The sequence below is a fragment of the Aquarana catesbeiana genome, linkage group LG02, assembly GCF_042186555.1.
Source record: "Aquarana catesbeiana isolate 2022-GZ linkage group LG02, ASM4218655v1, whole genome shotgun sequence".
Classification (NCBI taxonomy): Eukaryota; Metazoa; Chordata; class Amphibia; order Anura; family Ranidae; genus Aquarana; species Aquarana catesbeiana.
In genome coordinates this window covers 694,592,868-694,614,213 of record NC_133325.1, presented here as the reverse complement: position 1 = coordinate 694,614,213, position 21,346 = coordinate 694,592,868, and the positions used below count along the sequence as shown (strand labels likewise).

The 21,346-nt window shown below is 46.1% G+C and overlaps 1 protein-coding gene across 1 annotated transcript in view; it reads right to left on the bottom strand.

Annotated features, from left to right (window-relative positions):
- Positions 1 to 16,457, bottom strand: part of BLMH (bleomycin hydrolase) — a 116,620-nt gene extending 100,163 nt beyond the window's left edge. Inside the window, exons 1-2 of the mRNA XM_073616845.1 lie at positions 16,301 to 16,457; positions 617 to 814 (exon numbers count right to left, since the gene is read on the bottom strand). Coding sequence (XP_073472946.1) covers positions 617 to 814; positions 16,301 to 16,310 — 208 coding nt within the window. The 5' untranslated portion in view covers positions 16,311 to 16,457. The remainder of the gene's footprint in view (positions 1 to 616; positions 815 to 16,300) is intronic.
- Between the last annotated feature and the right edge of the window lie 4,889 nt (positions 16,458 to 21,346).

Below are 21,346 nucleotides of genomic sequence, written 5' to 3'. Positions count from 1 at the left end.
GCCCATTGATTTCAATGGGCAGGGGCGGTGGAGGAGCGGTATACACACCGCTCCAAAGATGCTGCTAGCAGGACTTTTTTAGCGTCCTGTCAGCGCACCGCTCCAGTGTGAAAGCCATCAGGGCTTTCACATTGGAGACACAGGAGCGGCTCTTTCAGGGTGCTTTGCAGGCGCTATTTTTAGTGCTGTAGCGCCTGCAAAGTGCCCCAGTGTGAAAGGGGTCTTAAGGTAAAAAATGTTTAGTCTTTAGGACCACTTTTTTTTTTAAAAAGCTGTTTTTATTGCGGTTTGCACCTTCTATGGAAATATATTCGCTCACTTCCTGTCTCAGTGACACAGGTACAGGCAGCGGGAGGAGATGCTCCCAACGAGGACAAAAACAACAAAAGAAGACTTTTTTCTGCAACATGCCTGGCTGTGCCAAGGAGTACAGAAAAGCATACAATTCCCTGATGTTCATTTTTGCCTGTGTTTTGCCTGTGTTACAAATTTGGTATGAATGGGACCCAATAAAAAACTATAAGAGTGGGCCCCTCTCATGACAGTATTATTTCAAAGAGGTCTCAAAAATCTCAAGACTTTTCATGGTCATTAAAAACAAGCTGATGGGGCCTACCTGAGTTCTTCTGGTTGGTGACAGGCTTGCCCTCAGCAGGGATGGTGTGTTGGAAGACATGTGTGCTGTCCTGAACGGTCTGCCTCTGTAGACACACTTCAAGTGGATCACTGCATGTGGCAACATTCTGAGCCAGGAGGAACTGGGGAGCAGACTTCAGCTTCTTCCTGAAGGAAGCGGTCTTCTCCAAACTCAAACCTGGGATATAAGACAAGTGTAAAAATAACTGGGTAATCATTTTACCCTTACCTTTAATATCAGAGAAGCACTACAAATCAAACTGAAGCACTTTAGGGCAGTGATTCTCAACCTCAGTCCTCAAGTATCCCCAACAGGTCATGTTTTGGGAATTTCTCTTAGGTGAAATAGCTGTCCAAAATACCAAGCCTTTGACTCTGAATTTAAGCACCTTTGCAAGATAAAGAAAACATGGCTTGTTGGGGGTATTTGAGTACTGAGGTTGAGAACCACTGCTCTAGGGGACATCAATATATTTCAGAAAAGAAATGCACACATAGCTATTGTAAGTCATACCACATTTTCCTCCCTACATCATAGCTGGTGAGGAAGCTGAACTGCCACTGCATATAAGTAAACTCTTGTTTCTGCCCACAGGATGTAATGACAGTTCACATTGGAGCCACAAAGTGACACATCTCAAATACAGACAGGTTATTACAAGGATATAACATTATGGTGTGGGCACTTTTATGCTTAGCTATTTGGAAAGGATGCGGGCAACAATACATACAAAGTATATTAAACTCCAATTAAAACTTCAGTTTAAATCAGGGCTTGTGTCCATGGGCTTTTGCATTCCCAAACAAGCCTATGGGAATGTAAAACCCACTTGAAGCAGGTCAAATGCATCATCAATGAATATTAAATCATCTCCATAGCTTGTGTTGATGCCATCAACACAAGACCAAAACCTGCAGACAGACACATGGCCAAATACATATGATGCCTACAGATGCCTAAAAACAAAAAGGTTAAGGTCTAATGCCGCGTACACACGAGCGGACTTCCCGGCATTCTTGGTCCGGCGGACCAGAGTCCGCCACACAATCCGATCGTGTGTAGGCTCCCGCGGACTTTTTTTTCCCAAAAGTCCGCCGGACCTAGATTTGAAGCATGTTTCAAATCTTTCCGTCATAAGTCCGCCGGACTCAGTTCCTGACGGAAAGCCCGTTCGTCTGTATGCTGGTCCGACGGACCAGATACGACGCAAGGGCAGGGTACTGCATCTCGCTTCAATAGGAAAAACACATTTTCCTATTGCGGCGCGCGCAGGGCATACCAGGCCCTTAGGTCTGGTATGGATTTTAAAGGGGAACCCCCTACGCCGAAAAAACAGCGTGGGGTCCCCCCTAAAATCCATACCAGACCCCGATCCGAGCACGCAGCCTGGCCGTACAGGAAAGGGGGAGGGGACTCCTGAACCGTACCAGGCCGCATGCCCTCAACATGGGGGGGTGGGTGCTTTGGGGGAGGGGGCGCCCTGCGGGGCCTCCCCACCACAAAGCACCTTGTCCCCATGCTGATGAGGACAAGGGCCTCTTCCCGACAACCCTGGCTGTTGGTTGTCGGGGTCAGCGGGTGGGGGGGCCAGGGGGTCTTCTTCCGACTTCGGGGGTCCATCCAGTTCCTCTTCTCCCGGCGTCCGGTTGGTTCTTCTCCGCTCTCTCTGGCCTCTTCTCCCGGTGTTCCAGTTCTTCTGCCGGCTCCTCCGCCATCTTCCAGCTGCTCTTTTGTTAGCGGGGGCCCGGACTTCTGGCTTCTGGGCTTCTTCTCTTCTTCCGATGTTGACACGACGGTCTCTCCGGCTGGAATGCTCTCTGAGCACCCGGTGACCACGCCCCCTAAAACGTCACAGTCCCAGCATGCCCAGGGACTGTGACGGCATAAGGGGGCGGGGTCTCCGCCTATATAAGTCACATCGGAGCGCTCAGAGAGCATTCCAGCCAGAGAGACCATCGGAAGAAGAGAAGAAGCCCAGAAGCCAGAAGTCCGGGCCCCTGCTAACAAAAGAGCGGCAGGAAGATAGCGGAGGAGTCGCCAGAAGAACTGGAACACCGGGAGAAGAGGCCAGAGAGAGCGGAGAAGAACCAACCGGACGCCGGGAGAAGAGGAACCGGAGGGACCCCCGAAGTCGGAAGAAGACCCCCCTGGAGCTGTGTAATAAATTACTTTAAAAACCTGTGTAGTGTGTTTTATTATTGACACTTTTTCCCTAGGTAAATGGGTAGGGGTACCATGTACCCCATACTCATTCACATAGGGTGGGGGGCCAGGATCTGGGGCCCTATTATTATAGGGGGCTCCCGGATTCCGATAAGCCCCCCACCCGCAGACCCCGACAACCAACGGCCAGGGTTGTCGGGAAGAGGCCCTTGTCCTCATCAACATGGGGACAAGGTGCTTTGTGGTGGGGGGGCCCCGCAGGGCGCCCCCTCCCCCTCAGCACCCACCCCCCCATGTTGAGGGCATGCGGCCTGGTACGGTTCAGGGGGGGCGCTCATTCGTCCCCACCCCCTTTCATGATCGGCCGGGTTGCGTGCTCGGATCGGGGTCTGGTATGGATTTTAGGGGGGACCCCACGCCGTTTTTTCGGCGTAGGGGGTTCCCCTTAAAATCCATACCAGACCTAAGGGCCTGGTATGCCCCATGACGGGTCTCGCAAGGTGTCAATCTCACCGATAAAAGCGGCGAGATTCACTTACTTTTCTAGTCCCGTCGTACCCGAGTCACGTTCAAAATGAACGGACTTGTCCGTGTGTGGGCAAGTCCGTTTATTCTGAAAGTCCGCCGTAACTCCGGCGCAAGTCCGTCGGAAAGACGGGCGGACCTAGCCTGCCAGAAAGTCCGGTCGTGTGTAGGCAAGTCCACCCGTTCAGAAAGTCCGGCGGTAGTCCGCCAGAAAGTATGGCAGGAAGAACGTCGGACCGAGTCTGCCGGAAAGTCTGCTCGTGTGTACGCAGCATTACAATTTGTTTACTTTGGAAAGCAGTACAGAACAGATTACAGCGCACACATACAAAAATTACATTTATCCTTATCAAGGCTAGTTAAAAACACCTGAACATATTCAAATATATGGGGGTTTGGTCACACTATACAGTATAGTGCTAAGGCCACTTACTGCAACAAAGTACCCCGAATTAATGGGTCCTATCCTAGTAATAGAATGAAAGAACCAGTGTCTCAACCATGGGAGAAAAACTAGCCTTGCAGGATAAATGTCATTTTTGTATGTGTGCACTGTAATCTGGTTTGTACTGTTTTTGGTCTTATAGCAGAACTATCTTGAATGTAAAGAATTTTAGGGTGTGCCCCCAAGTATGTTTTTGTATATTGTATGGACCCTGACCAGGTCTCTTGGGCTGGAGCACCCCTCCCCCTCATCATTACCTCATATTAGTGGCCAACAGTGCATAGGAGGAATCCCTTCAGCTCTCCCAAATAGAGGAGTTTGGTTGAGACAAACGATCTTCCATTCTATTACTAGGGTAGGACCCACTAATTCGGGGTACTTTGTCGCAGTAAGTGGACTTAGCAATATATGACCATATAGTGTGACCAAACCCCCGTATTTTTGAATATGTTTAGGTGTTTTTAACTAGCCTTGCAGGATAAATGATAAGGTTCAGAGTGGAACCCTTTCTCTCTGTAGGGAAGCAGCGGCCTCATTGCAGAGGTCTGGCACACCCACTTATGAGTCAAACCTATAGTTTTACAGTCAGAAAAGTTCAAGCTCCCTACTGATTTGGAAGCTCTGGCTCTTACTGAGCAGGGAGCATGTCAGACTTCTGTAAGGAACCCACTGCTTTCACACATGGAGCAAGGGTTCCACTCTTCAGCATGCTGGCAGGGGACAGGCTTTTCTGATCAAATGAAGACTGCTTTTCAATGTAAAACAAACTGTAATACTGTGCAAACTTTTTTGTTCTTATGCACCTGAAATGTATTTAGTTTAAAGTTCAACTGGGCTTTACAATGTGCACCATTTGGTGTTCACGTCTGAGAGGCTTATTTATGTCATATGTATTTAGAATGTGTATGGGATGAATCAGACTCCTGGCCTGTCCATCTAAGCTGTACAGTGTGGAGAAGGGGGAGAAGGTACAGTGGATGGATCAGACCAGGAGTCTGAGATTCTCAGGTCCGCCCACTGCACAAAATAAATTAGATGGAGAAGCCAGGAGTCAGATTCACCCATACACATCCACAGTCCCACCCACATTGATTCCCATTCAGACTAAATTCCACAGCATGATGGGATTTGTAGTCTTATGCCCTGTACACACGGTTGGATTTTCCGACGGAAAATGTGTGATAGGCCCTTGTTGTCGGAAATTCTGACCGTGTGTAGGCTCCATCACACATTTTCCATCGGAATTTCCGACACACGAAGTTTGAGAGCTTGCTATAAAATTTTCCGAAAACAAAATCCGTTGTCGGAAATTCTGATCGTGTGTACACAAATCCGACACACAAAGTGCCACGCATGCTCAGAATAAATTACGAGACGAAAGCTATTGGCTACTGCCCCGTTTATAGTCCCGACACACGTGTTTTACGTCACCGTGTTCAGAACGATTGAATTTTCCGACAACTTTGTGTGACCGTGTGTATGCAAGACAAGTTTGAGCCAACATCCGTCGGAAAAAATCCTAGGATTTTGTTGTCGGAATTTCCAATCAATGTTCGACCGTGTGTATAGGGCATAAGTGTTTGTCACCATATACTAACAGGAAGTGATGTTGCCACTTCAGAGATCCCTCCTCATGAAGCCCAGGGATTGAGAAAAATGTGTGACATCATTCATTTTTTTTTTTTTTGATTCATTGAGCAATCATCCTTTGATTCTATTTAAGGAACATACAAAACTTTATATCCCTCCGTGGCCATATCAAGACAAGAGAATCTATTTTATGAGAGCCTGTACTTTGAAAATGCTGTAACAATTTATTCTATTCAATTTTAATACACTACCTGAATACGACAGCCTGAGCTCACCACAATCTTTGCCATAAACTCCTGAAGAAGCTTGTACTAGAGCGAAACATGTCGAGCGGCAGATTGTTACGGGATTAAGTGGCTCTGTTTCTGTGTGCCCATGAATGGGTTAAATTATTGATCTATATGTACTATTCTTTTATGATGGTGTCTCACTTGTAGGGACATATGGTTTTAGAGTTAATTTTGAATAAAAATTATATATTTTTTATAAATACATTGTACATGTTTATCTACCTTTTTGCCTACCATACATTTCAAGCACCTTAAAATTCCCTGGGGTGTTTTTTTAAACCCCCTCCCCCGGTGTTTTGTCCTTTTTCACTGCAATTTGATAGTTTGACAGTTTGGTTGAGGTGAGCACTCCAGTAGGTGTGGGAACGTAACAGTTTTTTAAACTGTTAAAGAGGGAGTCCCGCAAAAAAAAAAAAAAAAAAAATTTAAAATGTCAGCAGCTACAAATACTTTTAAAAGACTTTTAAAAGAAGGACACTTACCTGTCTCAGGGTCCAGCGATGTCGGCACCTGAGGCCGAACCGTCGCTCGGCTCTCGGGTGCTGCCGCTGCCATCTTCTGTAAGGGAATCAGGAAATGAAGCGGCTTCAATTCCCGGTTCCCTACTGCGCATGCGCGTGTCACGCTGCGCAATCAGAACGGTCCCTGCTGTCTCTGGGACCTGTGTGTGTCCCAGCAGACAGCGCGGGGTGGGGTTGGTGGCGGCAAGTGGCGTAGACTCCCGTGGGAGTCTACGCCCAGAAGTGGGTGCAAATACCTGTATTAGATGGGTATCTGCACCCCCCTCCCCCCCGAAAGGTGCCAAATGTGAATCTCCGCTTTAAATCGATGGCTTTAGTTCCGCTTTACCTACACACGGCTAATGTACACATTTTATCACCATCCCAGATTTCTTCTTTAAATAAAATCCCTTCTGGCATGTAAGTGTAAAGCATACATAAGCAGGATGTGAAAGTGGGAATGCAGAAGTAGAAGCGGATCCTGTTTCGCGTGTTTTCATGTGACTCAGCTGAAATCCATCCTGTTCAGAATTTTTTTCTTCATCTCCCTACTCACTTGAGTAAATGAACTACTGACAAGCAAGGGGCTCTAATGGATGCAAGGTCCACATCATTTTGGACTTTTATCTCACATCCAAAGTAAGCCATGCTAAATTTTATCTCACATCCAAAAGTAAGCCATGCTAAAAATCTGGCAGTAAAATGCCACAAACTCAGTGACATTTATTTAAAAATAATTACATGTACCAAGGAGTGACTGCATAATCTCTGCTATACATTTTTCAAACCATATACAGTGCCTTGAAAAAGTATTCATACCCCCTCGAAATTTTCCAAATATTGTCATGTTACAACCAAAAATGTAAATTTATTTTATTGGGATTTTATGTGATAGACCAATACAAAGTGGGACATAATTGTGAAGTGGAAGGAAAATGATAAATGGTTTTCAATTTTTTTACAAATAAATATCTGAAAAGTGTGGAGTGCATTTGTATTCAGCCCCCTCTGAGTCAATACTTTGTAGAACCACCTTTCGCTGCAATTACAGCTGCAAGTCTTTTCGGGGATGTCTCTACCAACTTTGCACATCTCAGTGAAATTTTTGCCCATTCTTCTTTACAAAATAGCTCAAACTCTGTGAGATTGGATGAGGAGCAAATTTTTAAGTCTTGCCACAGATTCTCAAATAGATTTAGGTCTGGACTTTGACTGGACCATTCTAACACATGAATATTCTTAGATCTAAACCATTCCAACTCTGGCTGTAGGTTTAGGGTCATTGTCCTGCTGGAAGGTGAACCTCCACCCCAGTCTCAAGTCTTTTGCAGACTCTAACAGGTTTTCTTCTAAGATTGCCCTGTATTTGGCTCCATCCATCTTCCCATCAACTCTGATCAGCTTCCCTGTCCCTGGTGAAGAAAAGCAGAAAAGCATCCCCACAACATGATGCTGCCACCACCATGTTTCACAGTGGGGATGGTGTGTTCAGGGTGATGTGCAGTGTTAGTTTTCCGCCACACATAGCGTTTTGCTTTTAGGCTAAAAAGTTAAATTTTGGTCTCATCTGACCAGAGCAACTTTTTCCACGTTTGCGGTCCCCCCCCCCCCCCCCCCCCACACACACACACACACATGACTTCTCGCAAACTGCAAACGGGACTTCTTATGGCTTTCTTTCAACAATGGCTTTCTTCTTACCACTCTTCCATAAAGGCCAGATTTGTGGAGTGCACAACTAATAGTTGTCCTGTGGACAGATTCTCCCACCTGAGCTGTGGATCTCTGCAGCTCCTCCAGAGTTACCATGGGCCTCTTAGCTGCTTCTCTGATTAATGCTCTCCTTGCCCGGCCTGTCAGTTTAGGTGGACGGCCATGTCTTAGGTTTGCAGTTGTGCCATACTCTTTCCATTTTCGGATGATGGATTGAACAGTGCTCCATGAGATGTTCAAAGCTTGGGATATTTATTTATCACCTAACCCTGCTTTAAACTTCTCTGCAACTTTATCCCTGACCTGTCTTGTGTGTTCCTTGGCCTTCATAATGCTGTTTGTTCACTAAGGTTCTTTAAAAAGACTTAAGGGCTTCACAGAACAGCTGTATTTATATTGAGATTAAATTACACACAGGTGGCCTCTATTTACTAATTAGGTGACTTCTGAAGACAATTGGTTCCATTAGATTTTAGTTAGGGCTATCAGAGTAAAGGGGTCTGAATACAAATGCACACCACAATTTTCAGATATTTGTTAAAAATTTTGAAAACCATTTATCATTTTCCTTCTACTTCACAATTATGTGCTACTTTGTGTTGGTCTATCACACAAAATCCCATAAAACACATTTACGTTTTTGGTTGTAACATGACAAAATGTGGAAAATTTCAAGGGGTTTTTCAAACTACTGTAAACATTGTACTTTAAAGTAACTTCACTCCCTCAATCGACACTGACTATTTTCTATCCTTATGCGTCTTGCTTTAGTAAATTGGTATGAAAGTAGATCATATTTACTTTTTTTTTTTACACTACACCCTCCTGCCTGAGCCAAGGGCAGATGGATTCCAGGAAGTAAATTGCTGCATGAGTCATCAGATGGCCACGGCCAGAAATGCTAGGGGTGTTTTTGAAAGTGATATCTCAGCTAAATAAAGCATAGAGATGTGTGAGTTTGCTTTGAATATTAAAGATGAATTAAATAGCGTTTTTGGTTTGTGGTGCTTTAGTCTCCTTTCACACATGAGGATCCGTGTTGATCCAACCCGTGAACATCCGCTTGCTCAGCGGGGATGGCTCCGTTGTTAACACACACTGTGCAGGAACCGCCCTGTCAGATCTCCGCTCTCCCCTATGGGGGAAAAATAGGATTTTCTTCCGTCTGCAGAATCGGACAATAGCGGGGCCAGATGATATCGAAAGTTAGTGGATGTTCATCTGCTGACACCCGCTATCCCATAGGGATGCATGTCTGTCCGTATTTCATCCGAAAAAGGATGGATGAAATACGGACATACGGTCCGCACGTGTGAAAGGGGCCTTACAGTACAGTTCCACTTTAACAGAGCAAAATTACTATACATGACTGATCAGGCCATTTTAGGACAAATTTTTCTTAGATACACTTCTTAAACAGATATCTAATGACCACAAAGACAGAATTAGTCATCTGTAGATGTGGATCTTGGACAGATCACACTGTAACTTGCCAACTAATTGCCTTGTGAAGCAGCGCCAGCTAGCAGCAATACACCAATCCATAATATCAAGCAGCTAATTGCCACGTGTGTGTGTGTGTGGCCACACGTGGTCAATAGTGTTCCTCTCCATATCCCCATTACTATTCAGCCATGCTACTTTCAAGGAGGATCAATATAGCTAATATGTTAGGACTGACAGCACTTGTCTCAGCACCAGAAGTTTGCACAAAACAAGCGCTGTCACCAGGCACACAGAGGGCAGAGGTGTGTCAGCCAGACTAACAATACGGAGAACACCCATCAGCCAATGAGATCCCGGGGCTGAATGCTACCAGCCAACAAGGCACACCAGCAGAGTGGACAATGCACTGGCCAGGTGAGCAGTGGTCATGTTGCTGGGATATAGTATCCAGGTATTTGACTGATAAGGTGATATCAGGGTCAGGAGCTGGTAGAATTGTGATCTACACAATGCCAAATCCCATTGTATTGGAATACACAGCAGTACATATGAGGTTTACATACCAGCTTCAATATGAATGACATCAGCCATAGGTGCGCTCACTAAACAAGGGGTTGGTGGCAACTGAGCTCACCAATAGGAATTCCCGCAATATCTAAGACCCCTTTCACACTGAGCCATGGCCACGTTGGTGCTACAATGCCGCTCATTTTAGTGTTGCTTTAGCGCTGTTTAAACGTCGCTTTTTGGCCGCTAGTGGGCGCTTTTAACGCCAAAAGAAGGGGTTAAAAGTGCCCGTGTTGTGGCGCTTCCAAAAACGCTTTTCAGGCTCCCAAACCGCCCCAAAGATGCTGCTTGCTGGACTTTTCCTAACGTCCCACAAGCGCACCGCCCCAGTGTGAAAAATCACACTGAAATGAATGGGAGGCGGATTTCAGGCGTTATTTAGAGGCTATTTCAAGCGCTAAAAAGCCTGAAAACCACCTCAGTGTGAAAGGGCTCTAAAGAAGGGATTTACTTCACAATCCATCAGTGTTTAAATAAAAAAAAGTAAAAATACATAAGTGTATGGACCTGTATTTAAAGTGGTTGTAAACCTTATATGCATCAGTTCTCAAAGACATGCACCATTTTATAGTTCTGTAAAAATCCAAAGCGCTGTGCTGTTACCTCTGTATTTTCATCTCCAAGCCTGTTATAGCTCTCTGAAAATCTCCAGTCCGTAGCTCAGGACGCGGAGTCATGACATCTCTGGCCCCACCTTCCAGCTATATACTCACACACTAGTGCCGGTGCTATATCGATATGGGACAAGGCGTTCTGTAGGTGTGAGATGCTCGCAAACTGTGCATGCGCGTATGTGTTTCACTCACTTTGCAACAGATGTTCTGTCGATATGAAAAGCTCACTCTCGAATAGCACATGCTCAATTAAAGAAAAGCCGTTCGCTCTCAAATATCGCATATAAAGAAAAGACAAAGCAGTGGCTTTTCTTTAACTGCCGCTCGTAACTGCGCATACGCCAATGAGAGCATTCAATATCGACAGAACACCTGTCGCAAAGCAAAGGTACGGGACACATAGCAGAAGATTGTAGGTTTCATGAGCATGTGCACTTTGCAAGCATCCCTTACCTACGTCACTTATCGGCAGAACACTGTCCTAGCAGCGTGCACAGTGCTGTAAGGGCTCATTTACAGTTGCTTCGGCTTCAACACACATGAACAGCTAGTTTACACTTGCTTCAAAACAAGGCTTTGAATACGATTTGTTAAAGCTTTCTGAACGCCAGTCAAAGACGCCGTCACTAAATAAAATGGTTAGCTTACAGTCCCGTTTACACCTTGCTTTTGCTTCAAAAATTATACCCCATGTCGCTTTAGTGATGCTTCAAAGCGTCTTCAAAGCCTCCATAGAAGTCTAAGGCAAAGCTCGCTTGAAGCCTCACTGAAGCTTCACCAAAGCCTCATGGAAGCCCCAAGCAAAAGCAAGGTGTAAACAGGACTTTAAGCTAACCATTTTATTTGGCGACAGGAGCTTTGACTGGCATTCAGAGAGCTTTAACAAAGCGTGTCCACCTTTTTTGAAGCAAGTGTAAACTAGCCCTTAGACCCCTTTCACACTGGAGGCATTTTTCAGGTGCTACAGCACTAAAAGTAGCGCCTGCATAGTGCCTGAAAGAAGCCTCAGCTGCAAACCCAGAGTGAAAGCCTGAGTGCTTTCACACTGGGGCGCTGCTCTGGCAGGGCATCACAAAAAGTCCTGCCAGCAGCTTCCTTGCAGCGGTGGAGGAGCGGTGAATACACCGCTCCTCCACCACTCCTGCCCATTGAAAACAATGGGGCAGCAGCAGTATGGCTGCAGCTGCGTTTAACCCCTTTTCGGCCGCTAGCGGGGGGTTAAAACCGCCCCGCTAGAGGCTGAATAGCGCTGTTAAAATAACGGTAAAGCAGCGCTAAAAATAGGGCCGCTTTACCGCTGAAGCCTGGGGCAGCTCAGTGTGAAAGGGGTCTAAGTGTGCAGGCACGTCACTCTCTGCTGGTAGGTGGGGTGTACGGCTAGGAGGTGGGGCCAGTGATGTCACAACGACAATGTCCATAGACTGGAGATTTTTTAGAGAGCTGTGACAGGAGCAGAGTGAAAATACAGAGGTAAAAATACAGCACTTTGGATTTTTACAGAACAAACGTTAAAATGGTGCATGTCTTTGGGAACTGATGCATATGAAGTTCACAACCACTTAAAGCGGAGTTCCACCCAAAATTAACTTCCGCTCATCTGATTCCTCCCCGCCTCCGGTGCCACATTCCGCACCTTTCTTTGACAGGTATCCTGTCCCACTTCCAGGAGACCGGGCCACGGCGATCTACGTCAGCACCTCGGTCCCCCTCCCCCGCCAGGCCAGTGAAAGAGAGCAGCGCGTTTTGCTCATGCTCATTCGGAGCCCAGCCATGAAGCCGAAAGGCTACACTGCCGGGTTCCCTTAGTAGCAATGGCCGTGGTAGCACCCAACCAGCTGATCTGAAGATCGCCTGGGGTGCCCTCATCACTGGACTCCAGGACAGGTAAGTGTCCTAATGTTAAAAGTCAGCAGCTACAGTATGTTTAGCTGCTGACTTTTCATTTTTAAAGGGGCGTGTGGACCTCCTCTTTAAGGTGGTAAGAAAGCCTATACTGTTTTTTTTTTTTGGGTCCCCCGGCAGCACGGAGTTTCACCCATATAAAAGTCAGCAGCTCCAAAAAACGTAGCTGCTGACTTTTAATAATCGGACACTCACCTGTCCCGTGGTCCATCGAAGTGGGAGTACGAAGCCCCGCTCCTCTCCCCCTCGGCAGCGGCATTGTGACTGTGGGCGCCTGTCCGTAGCTTCATAGCCGGGCACGCACTGCACATGCGCGAGCTGCGCGCTGTGATTGGCCGGGCAATCTTCTGGGACCTGTGACGTGTCCCAGAAGATTGCACGGAGGGAGGGGGGAGAAGTGAACTTCCTTCCAGCTCCGTAGAGCCCCGGGAGGAAGTGGTAGCTGGATGCCCCTAAAAAGAGGGAATCCGACCCCCCCCCCCAAAAAAAATGACATGCCAGATGTGGCATGTCAGGGGGTCACCTTCACTTAAAGCAGAAGTTCCATTTTAGGGTGGCACTCCGCTTTAAGCCATAATGTACTAGTATGTACTGCACGCCGGGTGACGTCATTCGTTGTGTGGCCGGCCTGCACATTCCCCGCAGTTGGGAGTCGGTAGCATACAAAGCTTCATGGGAGAGTGGGCTCCGTCCCTCCTCGATGGATGTGGCTACTATATTAATTTGGTGAGCATTGCCGCTGGAGATCTTTCCAACTGCTCTCTTTCTTAAAGCGGATCTTCACTGCATCTGAGCACCACAAACCAAAAACACTATTTAATGAATTCTTCATACTAAAAGCAAACTCCTCCATCCATCCATGTCTCGACACTTTATTTTGTTGAGAAATCACCTTGAAAAACAACTCTCTAGCATTTCTGGAAGGACAAGGGCAAATGATTCATGTAGCATTTACTTCCTGGAATCCTAAGTTCAGGTATGCATGCAGGTGACTGTGCTTAGCTGAGAAAGCCCTTTCTCCTCCCCTCCTGAAGACTTCTGGGATGTATGACATAGTTTGCTTAGGCAAGACGCTAGGAACTTAAGAAATGTAAAAAAAAAAAATTAAATAAATAAAAAAGTTTAACACAAGTAAATAGGATATATTTTCCTATCTATTTACTAATGCTAGCAGCAAATGGGATTAAAAAGAATCAATGTTAATTGGGAGAGTGAAGTTCCACTTTAACTGTACAGTACAGGATTGACATCCCAACTAAAACTACTAGAAATATAAAATACAATATAACATTGATTGATTTCATGCCATTTAGAAAAAGATAACATTTATTAGTATAAGATTACTACTACTACTACTATACTAACAACAGGGTTGTGCGTGTTTAAAATGTACTATCCTGTTAGTATAGTACAACACTCTACTGATTGAGATCTCTTTCTAAATAGCATGCAATCAATGTTGTATTTGTTTTTATTCTTTGGTACAAGATGCACTGCATGCAGACATAACTTGCATGGCAAGTTTTCTGTGTCTAATTTTTGTGTTACTTTATTAACCGCTTAAGGACCACCCCACGTACATATACTGCGGCAGGGCGGCCCTTAAGCACAAAATCACATACCTGTACGTGATCATCTTCTTCAGCTCTGGGGTGCCGCCGGAGTTAACATTTACATTTTTGTAAACCGAAAGGTATGTCATGACATTGCTTCCAGGTTACTAGATCTGAAACCCGATCAAATCCGATTCCGGCTTTGTTTGGGTCTCCAGCCAGCTGGCAGACGTGCCAGCTGGTTGCTCGGGCCTGGTCGTTCCGGCCTCCCGGTGGGACGGGAGAGTCCAGGCGAGCCGTGGCTGGGGGGGGGGGGGGGGGGGGGGGAGGGATGGCGGCGACGTCCCCTCCTGCTGCTTGGGATAACAGCCAAGCGGCTTCTTAGCTGCTTTGGTTGTTATCCCAAGAAAGCCAACCGCCGGCTCTAAAAAAACTGTAGGGAGTGGTGCCTGCAGATGCCTCACCCCAGTACAATCCCTTCAAGCCGAGGCCGCATATTTGCGTACAATTAGCATGAAGGGGTTAAAATGCTTGTGGGCCGGGTGCACGTGAATTCATCACATGCACCGATGGGCCGGACATTTAGCGTCGGGGCCCTTAGGTTGCCGACCCCTGATCTAGGGTTTTTTTTTTTTATATTAAAGGAGTTGTAAAGACAAAAGTTTTTTATCTTAATGCTATCTATGCACTAAGATATAAGATAAAAAACCTTTTGCATGTAGCAGGCCCCCCAGCACCCCATAATACTTAACCTGAGCCCCTTTTCTATCCAGCCATGTCCACAATTCCCTCGGCCATCTGGGACTCTCCTCCTGATTGGCTGGGGCACAGCCGCGATGCCATTGACTCCCGCGGATTTTAATCAAAGTTTGTTAGCCAATCAGGGGCGAGAGGGGGGTGGGGGCTCCATGTCTGTATGGATACACAAAGCTCTGACTCGGCTCGGGTGGGCATTCGACGGGGGGGACCCAAGAAGAGGAGGATCTGGGCTGCCCTGTGTAAAACTTTACAATCACTTTAATTATTATTGTTTTTTTCCCCTCTATGGGCTCTTTTACACTGGGGCTGCCTGTGCGCTAGCGGCGCTTTTTGGCCACTAGTGAGGCGCTTTCAACCCCCGCTAGCAGCCTGGAGAAGGGATTAAAAGCGCCCGTGTTTTTCAGCATTTTTCAGGAGCTTTGGAAGCGCTGTCTATTCATTTCAATGGGCAGGGCCTTTTAGGAGTGCTATATACAGCGCTCCCAAACTGCCCCAAAGATGCTGCTTGCAGGACTTTTCTTAACGTCCACTAAGCGCACCGCCCCAGTGTGAAAAGTCACACTGAAATGAATGGGAAGCAGTTTTCAGGCGCTATTTCTAGCCCTAAATCGCCTGAAAACTGTCTCAGTGTGAAAGGAGTCTATCTCTGCAAGGATAGAGGAAGATACAATGTATCTGTCTTGTCCATTCTAGGGACAAAACACAGGGCGGCCTTCACACTGACAGCCAATCAGAGGCGATCACAGCAATCAGTTGACACGGAATGGGATGTTCCAGGTCCTGATTGTTAGAATGGGGCCCGGGGCTCTTGGTGAGATCCTGGTCTCTGTGCCAGCATGCCCCTAGCTCAAAGGAAGATACGCAAATAGGCGCCCCCATGGAAAAAAACCCAGTCTAGTGGGGCCGCATATTTGTGTACAGCCGGTGTGAAGGGGTTAAATTCATTATATTATTTAAAAAGTTGAATATAATACATTTATAACTATATATACTGCATTTTAAAAATTGTAATTTTGGGGGTTGGCCAAGTGCATCCTGAATTTTTGGTTTCAGTAACAAAATATCAATTCCGATGCCCCTCTATACATCATCATTTCAAAAAGTCATTTTAAATCTGCAGCTTTCATTAATCTGATAGCCGGTGATCCCGCCATGAAGGTACCAGTGCAGGCACTTCCTGTTACAGGGTGACAACACTCCCTCCGTCTCCCAATAGTGCTCCAGCGTTGTCACACAGGTCTCACTCTGATGGAGACTACAAGTGGCCATTTCAACATTAAAAAGATACCCAGACTGGAGGGCAGAGAGACAAGAAGTGGCTGTAAAGAGTAGCAGGAGATGAGCAAAGAATGAAGCCAGTATTGTATAACAACACAGCAGCCAATGGTTACACGTCACTCAACTAAGAGGTCAGCCTATAGGGGTCTATTCCCAGGAAATGGACACGCCCATCAGCAAAGCCCCGCCCTAAAAGAAGCATACCCCGCCCATGACTCAGCACCCCTAGGAGTGTAGATCCCTCTAATGTCCTCAGGTGAGCCCATTTCGGACCTGGCTTCCCACACCGGCACGCTCCCCCGCCCCTCCCCCTCATACCTGTGCTCATGGTCTATTCCTCAGTCTACAGAAGCGGCAGATCCTGTCTGAATGAACCGGCAACTCTCACGCTCTACTCTCCGCTTCCGGGGCAGCCACAGCGTGTGAACAACCGGGGCGGGGCCAACCCAAACACGTGACCGGCTCGTCAGCGCTGGACGAGAAGTGAAAGGAAAACTGTGCAGCGAGGAAGGAGAGGGCGGGGCTCACTGCTCTATGTGAGTGATAGGCTGCCAGGCAGGAGAGGGCGGGGCGCGCAGCTCACGGCTCAATGTGACAGGCTGTCTGGCAGGAGAGGGCGGGGCGAGTCGCTGACTGCTGTATGTGGCAGACTTGCTGGACAAGAGAGAGTTTGTACTGGTCTGTGTGTATGAGGGTGTGGGGGAGGGGTGGTAGTGTTCCAAGGATCTATTTTTGCATTGTGAAATGTGTGGCACGGTTGCCAGTTGGTTGTACGGTTTACATCCTGTGATAATTCTTGCTACAATCCCCCGTTCTCATCCAAACACCTTGAACGTCTACAACCGACTGAGCAACCACCTCACTGAGGAGAACCTTCTTCATCCCCTTCAGTCTGGATTATGGCCTCAACACTCCACAGAAACCGCCCTCCTAAAACCCACAAACCATCTGCTGACAGCTGAATCCAATGCAGTAACGTACCAAGGGGGGGTGGTCCGCCCCGGGTGCCACGCATTGAGGGGGGTGTCAGCTTGGCGCCCTCCACAGGTGACAGCAGGGCAGTGACAACCAGGGCAGGGAGGGGTGAGCTGTGACAGGGTGCCCGTCTGCAGACCTTACCCGGGTGACTGACACCCAGGGCCAGCCGCCGGATTCACTCTGCACCGCTCACAGCCAGAGGAGAGAGAGACCGTGAGCAGCGCTAAATAGAGGACGGGCGGCAACTGCTGGACTTAACTTTTCAAGTTAACGCCACATGCGTTAGAGCAAGAGCAACAATGCTAGCCCTCCACGTCTTTAACTTCAAACTGATAAAAAGATTTAAAATGTTTTACAGGTTAAGTACCAAAGTTTGGCGCCATTCCACGAGTGTGCGCATTTTTAAAGCGTGACATGTTAGACCCCTTTCACACTGGGTCATCCCAGAAGGAAGCCTCTTCTAAAGATGATGCACAAGAAAGCCCGCAGTTTGCTGAAGACAAGCAGACTAAGGACATGGATTACTGGAACCAGGTCCTGTGGTCTGATGAGACCAAGATAAACTTATTTGGTTCAGATTGTGTCAAGTTATTTATCAGTGGATCCGCGCTTCAGGGTATTTGAACGACTGCTGCCCCCCTATGCAAGTAGGGTACACCTCGGTGTAACCCCAAGGAAATAAAAACAACAAATAGGGAATGGCGCTGTGTTCTAGAGAGGGAGTATCGATATACAATTATCCTATTTGCTAAAGTGACAAGTGCATCAGTGCAATGATTCAATCCCTTCACAAGTGTAAGTGTGATAATAAATTGGTATACAATCGATACACTAGTGTGTATTATGAATATAAAGTGCCAAGTGTTAATTGGTGCAGAAAATATGTTGATACAATCATAATCCCATGTATTGAAAAAAGAAAAAAAAATCATATACTATAAACACTGATTGCTTTGTGGTGATCCATCATATATAAAATCAACCCACTGTATAAAAACCAAAGTGACAAGTGCAAAAATTATGCTAAATAAATAACATGGTGCTCAAACCACCGGACAGTGGTGTGCAAAAGTCATAAAACAGACTAAAAATATATATTATATATTCTTGTGGTAAATCCTCAGCTGACTATAGATCAAGAAAAAGTCCCATATGATGTGCAACAGAAGATGTTCATAAGATCACATAACGTGTCTTCAAACAAAATTCCTCCTTTGTAATAGAAAAACGTGCAGTTTCTTAACACTCTCCCCCTGATGTGATTGCACTCACCGGAGCGCTCTACCCCTGCAGGGGTATGAGCGTGAGATGTTAATTCCCAGGTACCGATATCCTTCCGATTCCTCAGGTGCCGATGTCCTTCCGATTCCAAATAGCCCAATCTAGGTCATCCACTCGCAGGGGGGGAGGGAGGTAAGGGGAAGGGCTCGCTATCCCCTATATCAATTCAGTTCCCGACCAGACATCCACTAGTAGGTGAGCCCGAATTGCAGAGGATGGCCTCTCTTATGCCTCCGACTTGAGGCCCCTGATAGGATAAACAGGAAGCACAGGAGTGAGGCATGGTACGAAGGCCTTCTACCTTCTGCAAGGAATCTCCCGAACCTCTGGACTGACCTCCTGCTGTTGATCCTGCCAGGCACTCGTGTTTATAGTATATGATTTTTTTCTTTTTTCAATATATGGGATTATGATTGTATCAACATATTTTCTGCACCAATTAACACATTAGCACTTTATATTCATAATACACACTAGTGTATCGATTTTATACTAATTTATTATCACACTTACACTCATGAAGGGATTGAATCATTGCACTGATGCACTTGTCACTTTAGCAAATAGGATAATTGTATATCGATACTCCCTCTCTAGAACACAGCGCCATTCCCTATTTTTTGTTTTTATTCAGATGGTGTCAAGCGTGTGTGGCGGCAACCAGGTGAGGAGTAGAAAGACAAGTGTGTCTTGCCTACAGTCAAGCATGGTGGTGGGAGTGTCATGGTCTGGGGCTGCATGAGTGCTGCCACCACTGGGGAGCTACAGTTCATTGAGGGAACCATGAATGCCAACATGTACTGTGACATACTGAAGCAGAGCATGATCCCTTCTGAGACTGGACCGCAGGGTAGTACTCCAACATGATAACGACCCCAAACACACCTCTAAGATGACCACTGACTTGCTAAAGAAGCAGAGGGTAGGGGTGATGGACTGGCCAAGCATGTCTCCAGACCTAAACCCTATTGAGCATCTGTGAGGCATCCTCAAACGGAAGGTGGAGGAGCACAAGGTCTGTGTTGAGTTTTTTTGAGGGGACAGCAAATTTACACTGGTATACAAGCTGTACACTCACTACTTTACAATGTAGCAAAGTGTTCAGTGTTGTCACATGAAAAGATATAATAAAACATTTACAAAAATGAGATACTCTACATGACTGGGGAGGGAGGTAATGCTTCCGTGCTGAGAGCACACTCACTGCATGCTCCCAGCACAAAGACCAAGCTCTCAAAGATGGGGATAAATATGGTCAGGACCAGCTCCTGATCGTGTGACAGCCAATCACAGTGGTATGATGATCATCGATCCTCTCGGCTCCTTGGGTGTTCAAAACCTTTTAAAGGAATGCCAGGCAGGAAGGGGTTAATAAGCCCGCTAGACCTAAATGAAGGTCGAGAAATTTGGCAATCTTTTTGGCAGTCATGAGCACCGCATCCTCTGGACTAAAGAGGAGAGGGACCTTCCAGCATTTTATCAGTTCAAAATTCAAAAGCCTGCATGTCTGATGGTTATAGGTGTGCATTAGTGTGTAAGGAATGGGCACCATCAATGCTGAAAGATATAACAAGGTTTTAGAGCAGCCTACAGTATGCTCCCATCCAGATAATGTCTATTTCAGGAAGAGCCTTACATATTATTTCAGCAGGACAATGCTAAACCACACACTGCATCTATGACAGCAGCATGACTTTATAGTAGAAGAGTCTGGGTGCTTTACTGGCCTGCCTGCAGTCCAGACCTTTCATCAACTGGAAACGTTTGGCAAAATAAAAATGCAAAATATGACAAAGACCCAGGACTGTTAAGCAGTTTGAATCTTAAATCAGGCAAGAATGGGACATCATTCCTCTCCCAAAACTCTGGTAACTGGTCTCCTCAGTCCCCAAACCATTACAGAGTGTTTAAAACCACTTGCCGACTGCCAGGAGTACATTTACTGCAGCCGGGTGGCTCCCTCAGGAAAAAAGACAGAATTCTGTAAAAAAAAAAAAAAAAAAATACATTTTCTTTGTTTCTGTTATAAAATTTTGCAAATTAGTAATTTTTCATAATAAATTTTGGCCAAATCTTATACGGCTACATATCGTTGGTAAAAATAATCCAAATCAGTGTATATTATTTGGTCTGTGTTAAAGTTATGGTGCCAATCAATAAAAACTGATCACACCTGAAGTACTGACGGCCTAGCTCATTTCTTGAGACCCTAACAAGTCAGGACAGTACAAATACCCCCCAAATGACCCCTTTTTGGAAAGTAGACATTCAAAGGTATTTAGAAAGAGGCATGGTGTGTTTTTTGAAGGTGTATTTTTTTCCCACAATTCTTTGCAAAATCAAGATTTTTTTTTTCTTTTTTCACAAAAGTGTCATATTATCAGGTTATTTCTCACACACAGCATATGCATAGCACAAATTACACCCCAAAATACATTCTACTACTCCTCCTGAGTATGGCGATACCACATGTGTGAGACTTTTACACAGGGTGGCCACATAGAGAGGTCCAACATGTAGGGAGCACCTTCAGGCGTTCTAGGAGCATCTAACTTCTTGACTACCTCTTGCACCTCTGAAGGCCCTGGAGCACCAGGACAATAAAAATGCCCAAAAATTGACCCCATTATGGAAAAAAAACACCACATCATATAATCTATGAGGCATATTGAGTCTTTTGAACATGTCAAGTTTTTTGGAAAATGTGGAAAGAAAATGAAAACGCATTTTTAAAATTTTTTTTATACACAAAGTTGTTTATTTATACAATATTTCTAACACATAGCATGTACATGGCAAAAATTACACCCCAAAACATTGTCTGCTACTCCTCCCGAGTATGGCGATACCACATGTGTGTGACTTTTACACAGCCTGGCCACATACAGAGGCCCAACATGCAGGGAGCACCATCAGGTGTTCTAGGGGCATAAATTTCAAATCTAATTTGACTACCTATTACACTTTGAGGCACTGTAGTGGCATGGATGAGCTGTGGATGGGATGGGGATGGCTAAGCATGGTTGAGCCATGAATGTGGATGGCTGAGTGGGTATGGCTGGGTGGGTATGGATGGGATGGCTGTGTATGGCTAAATATGGCTGG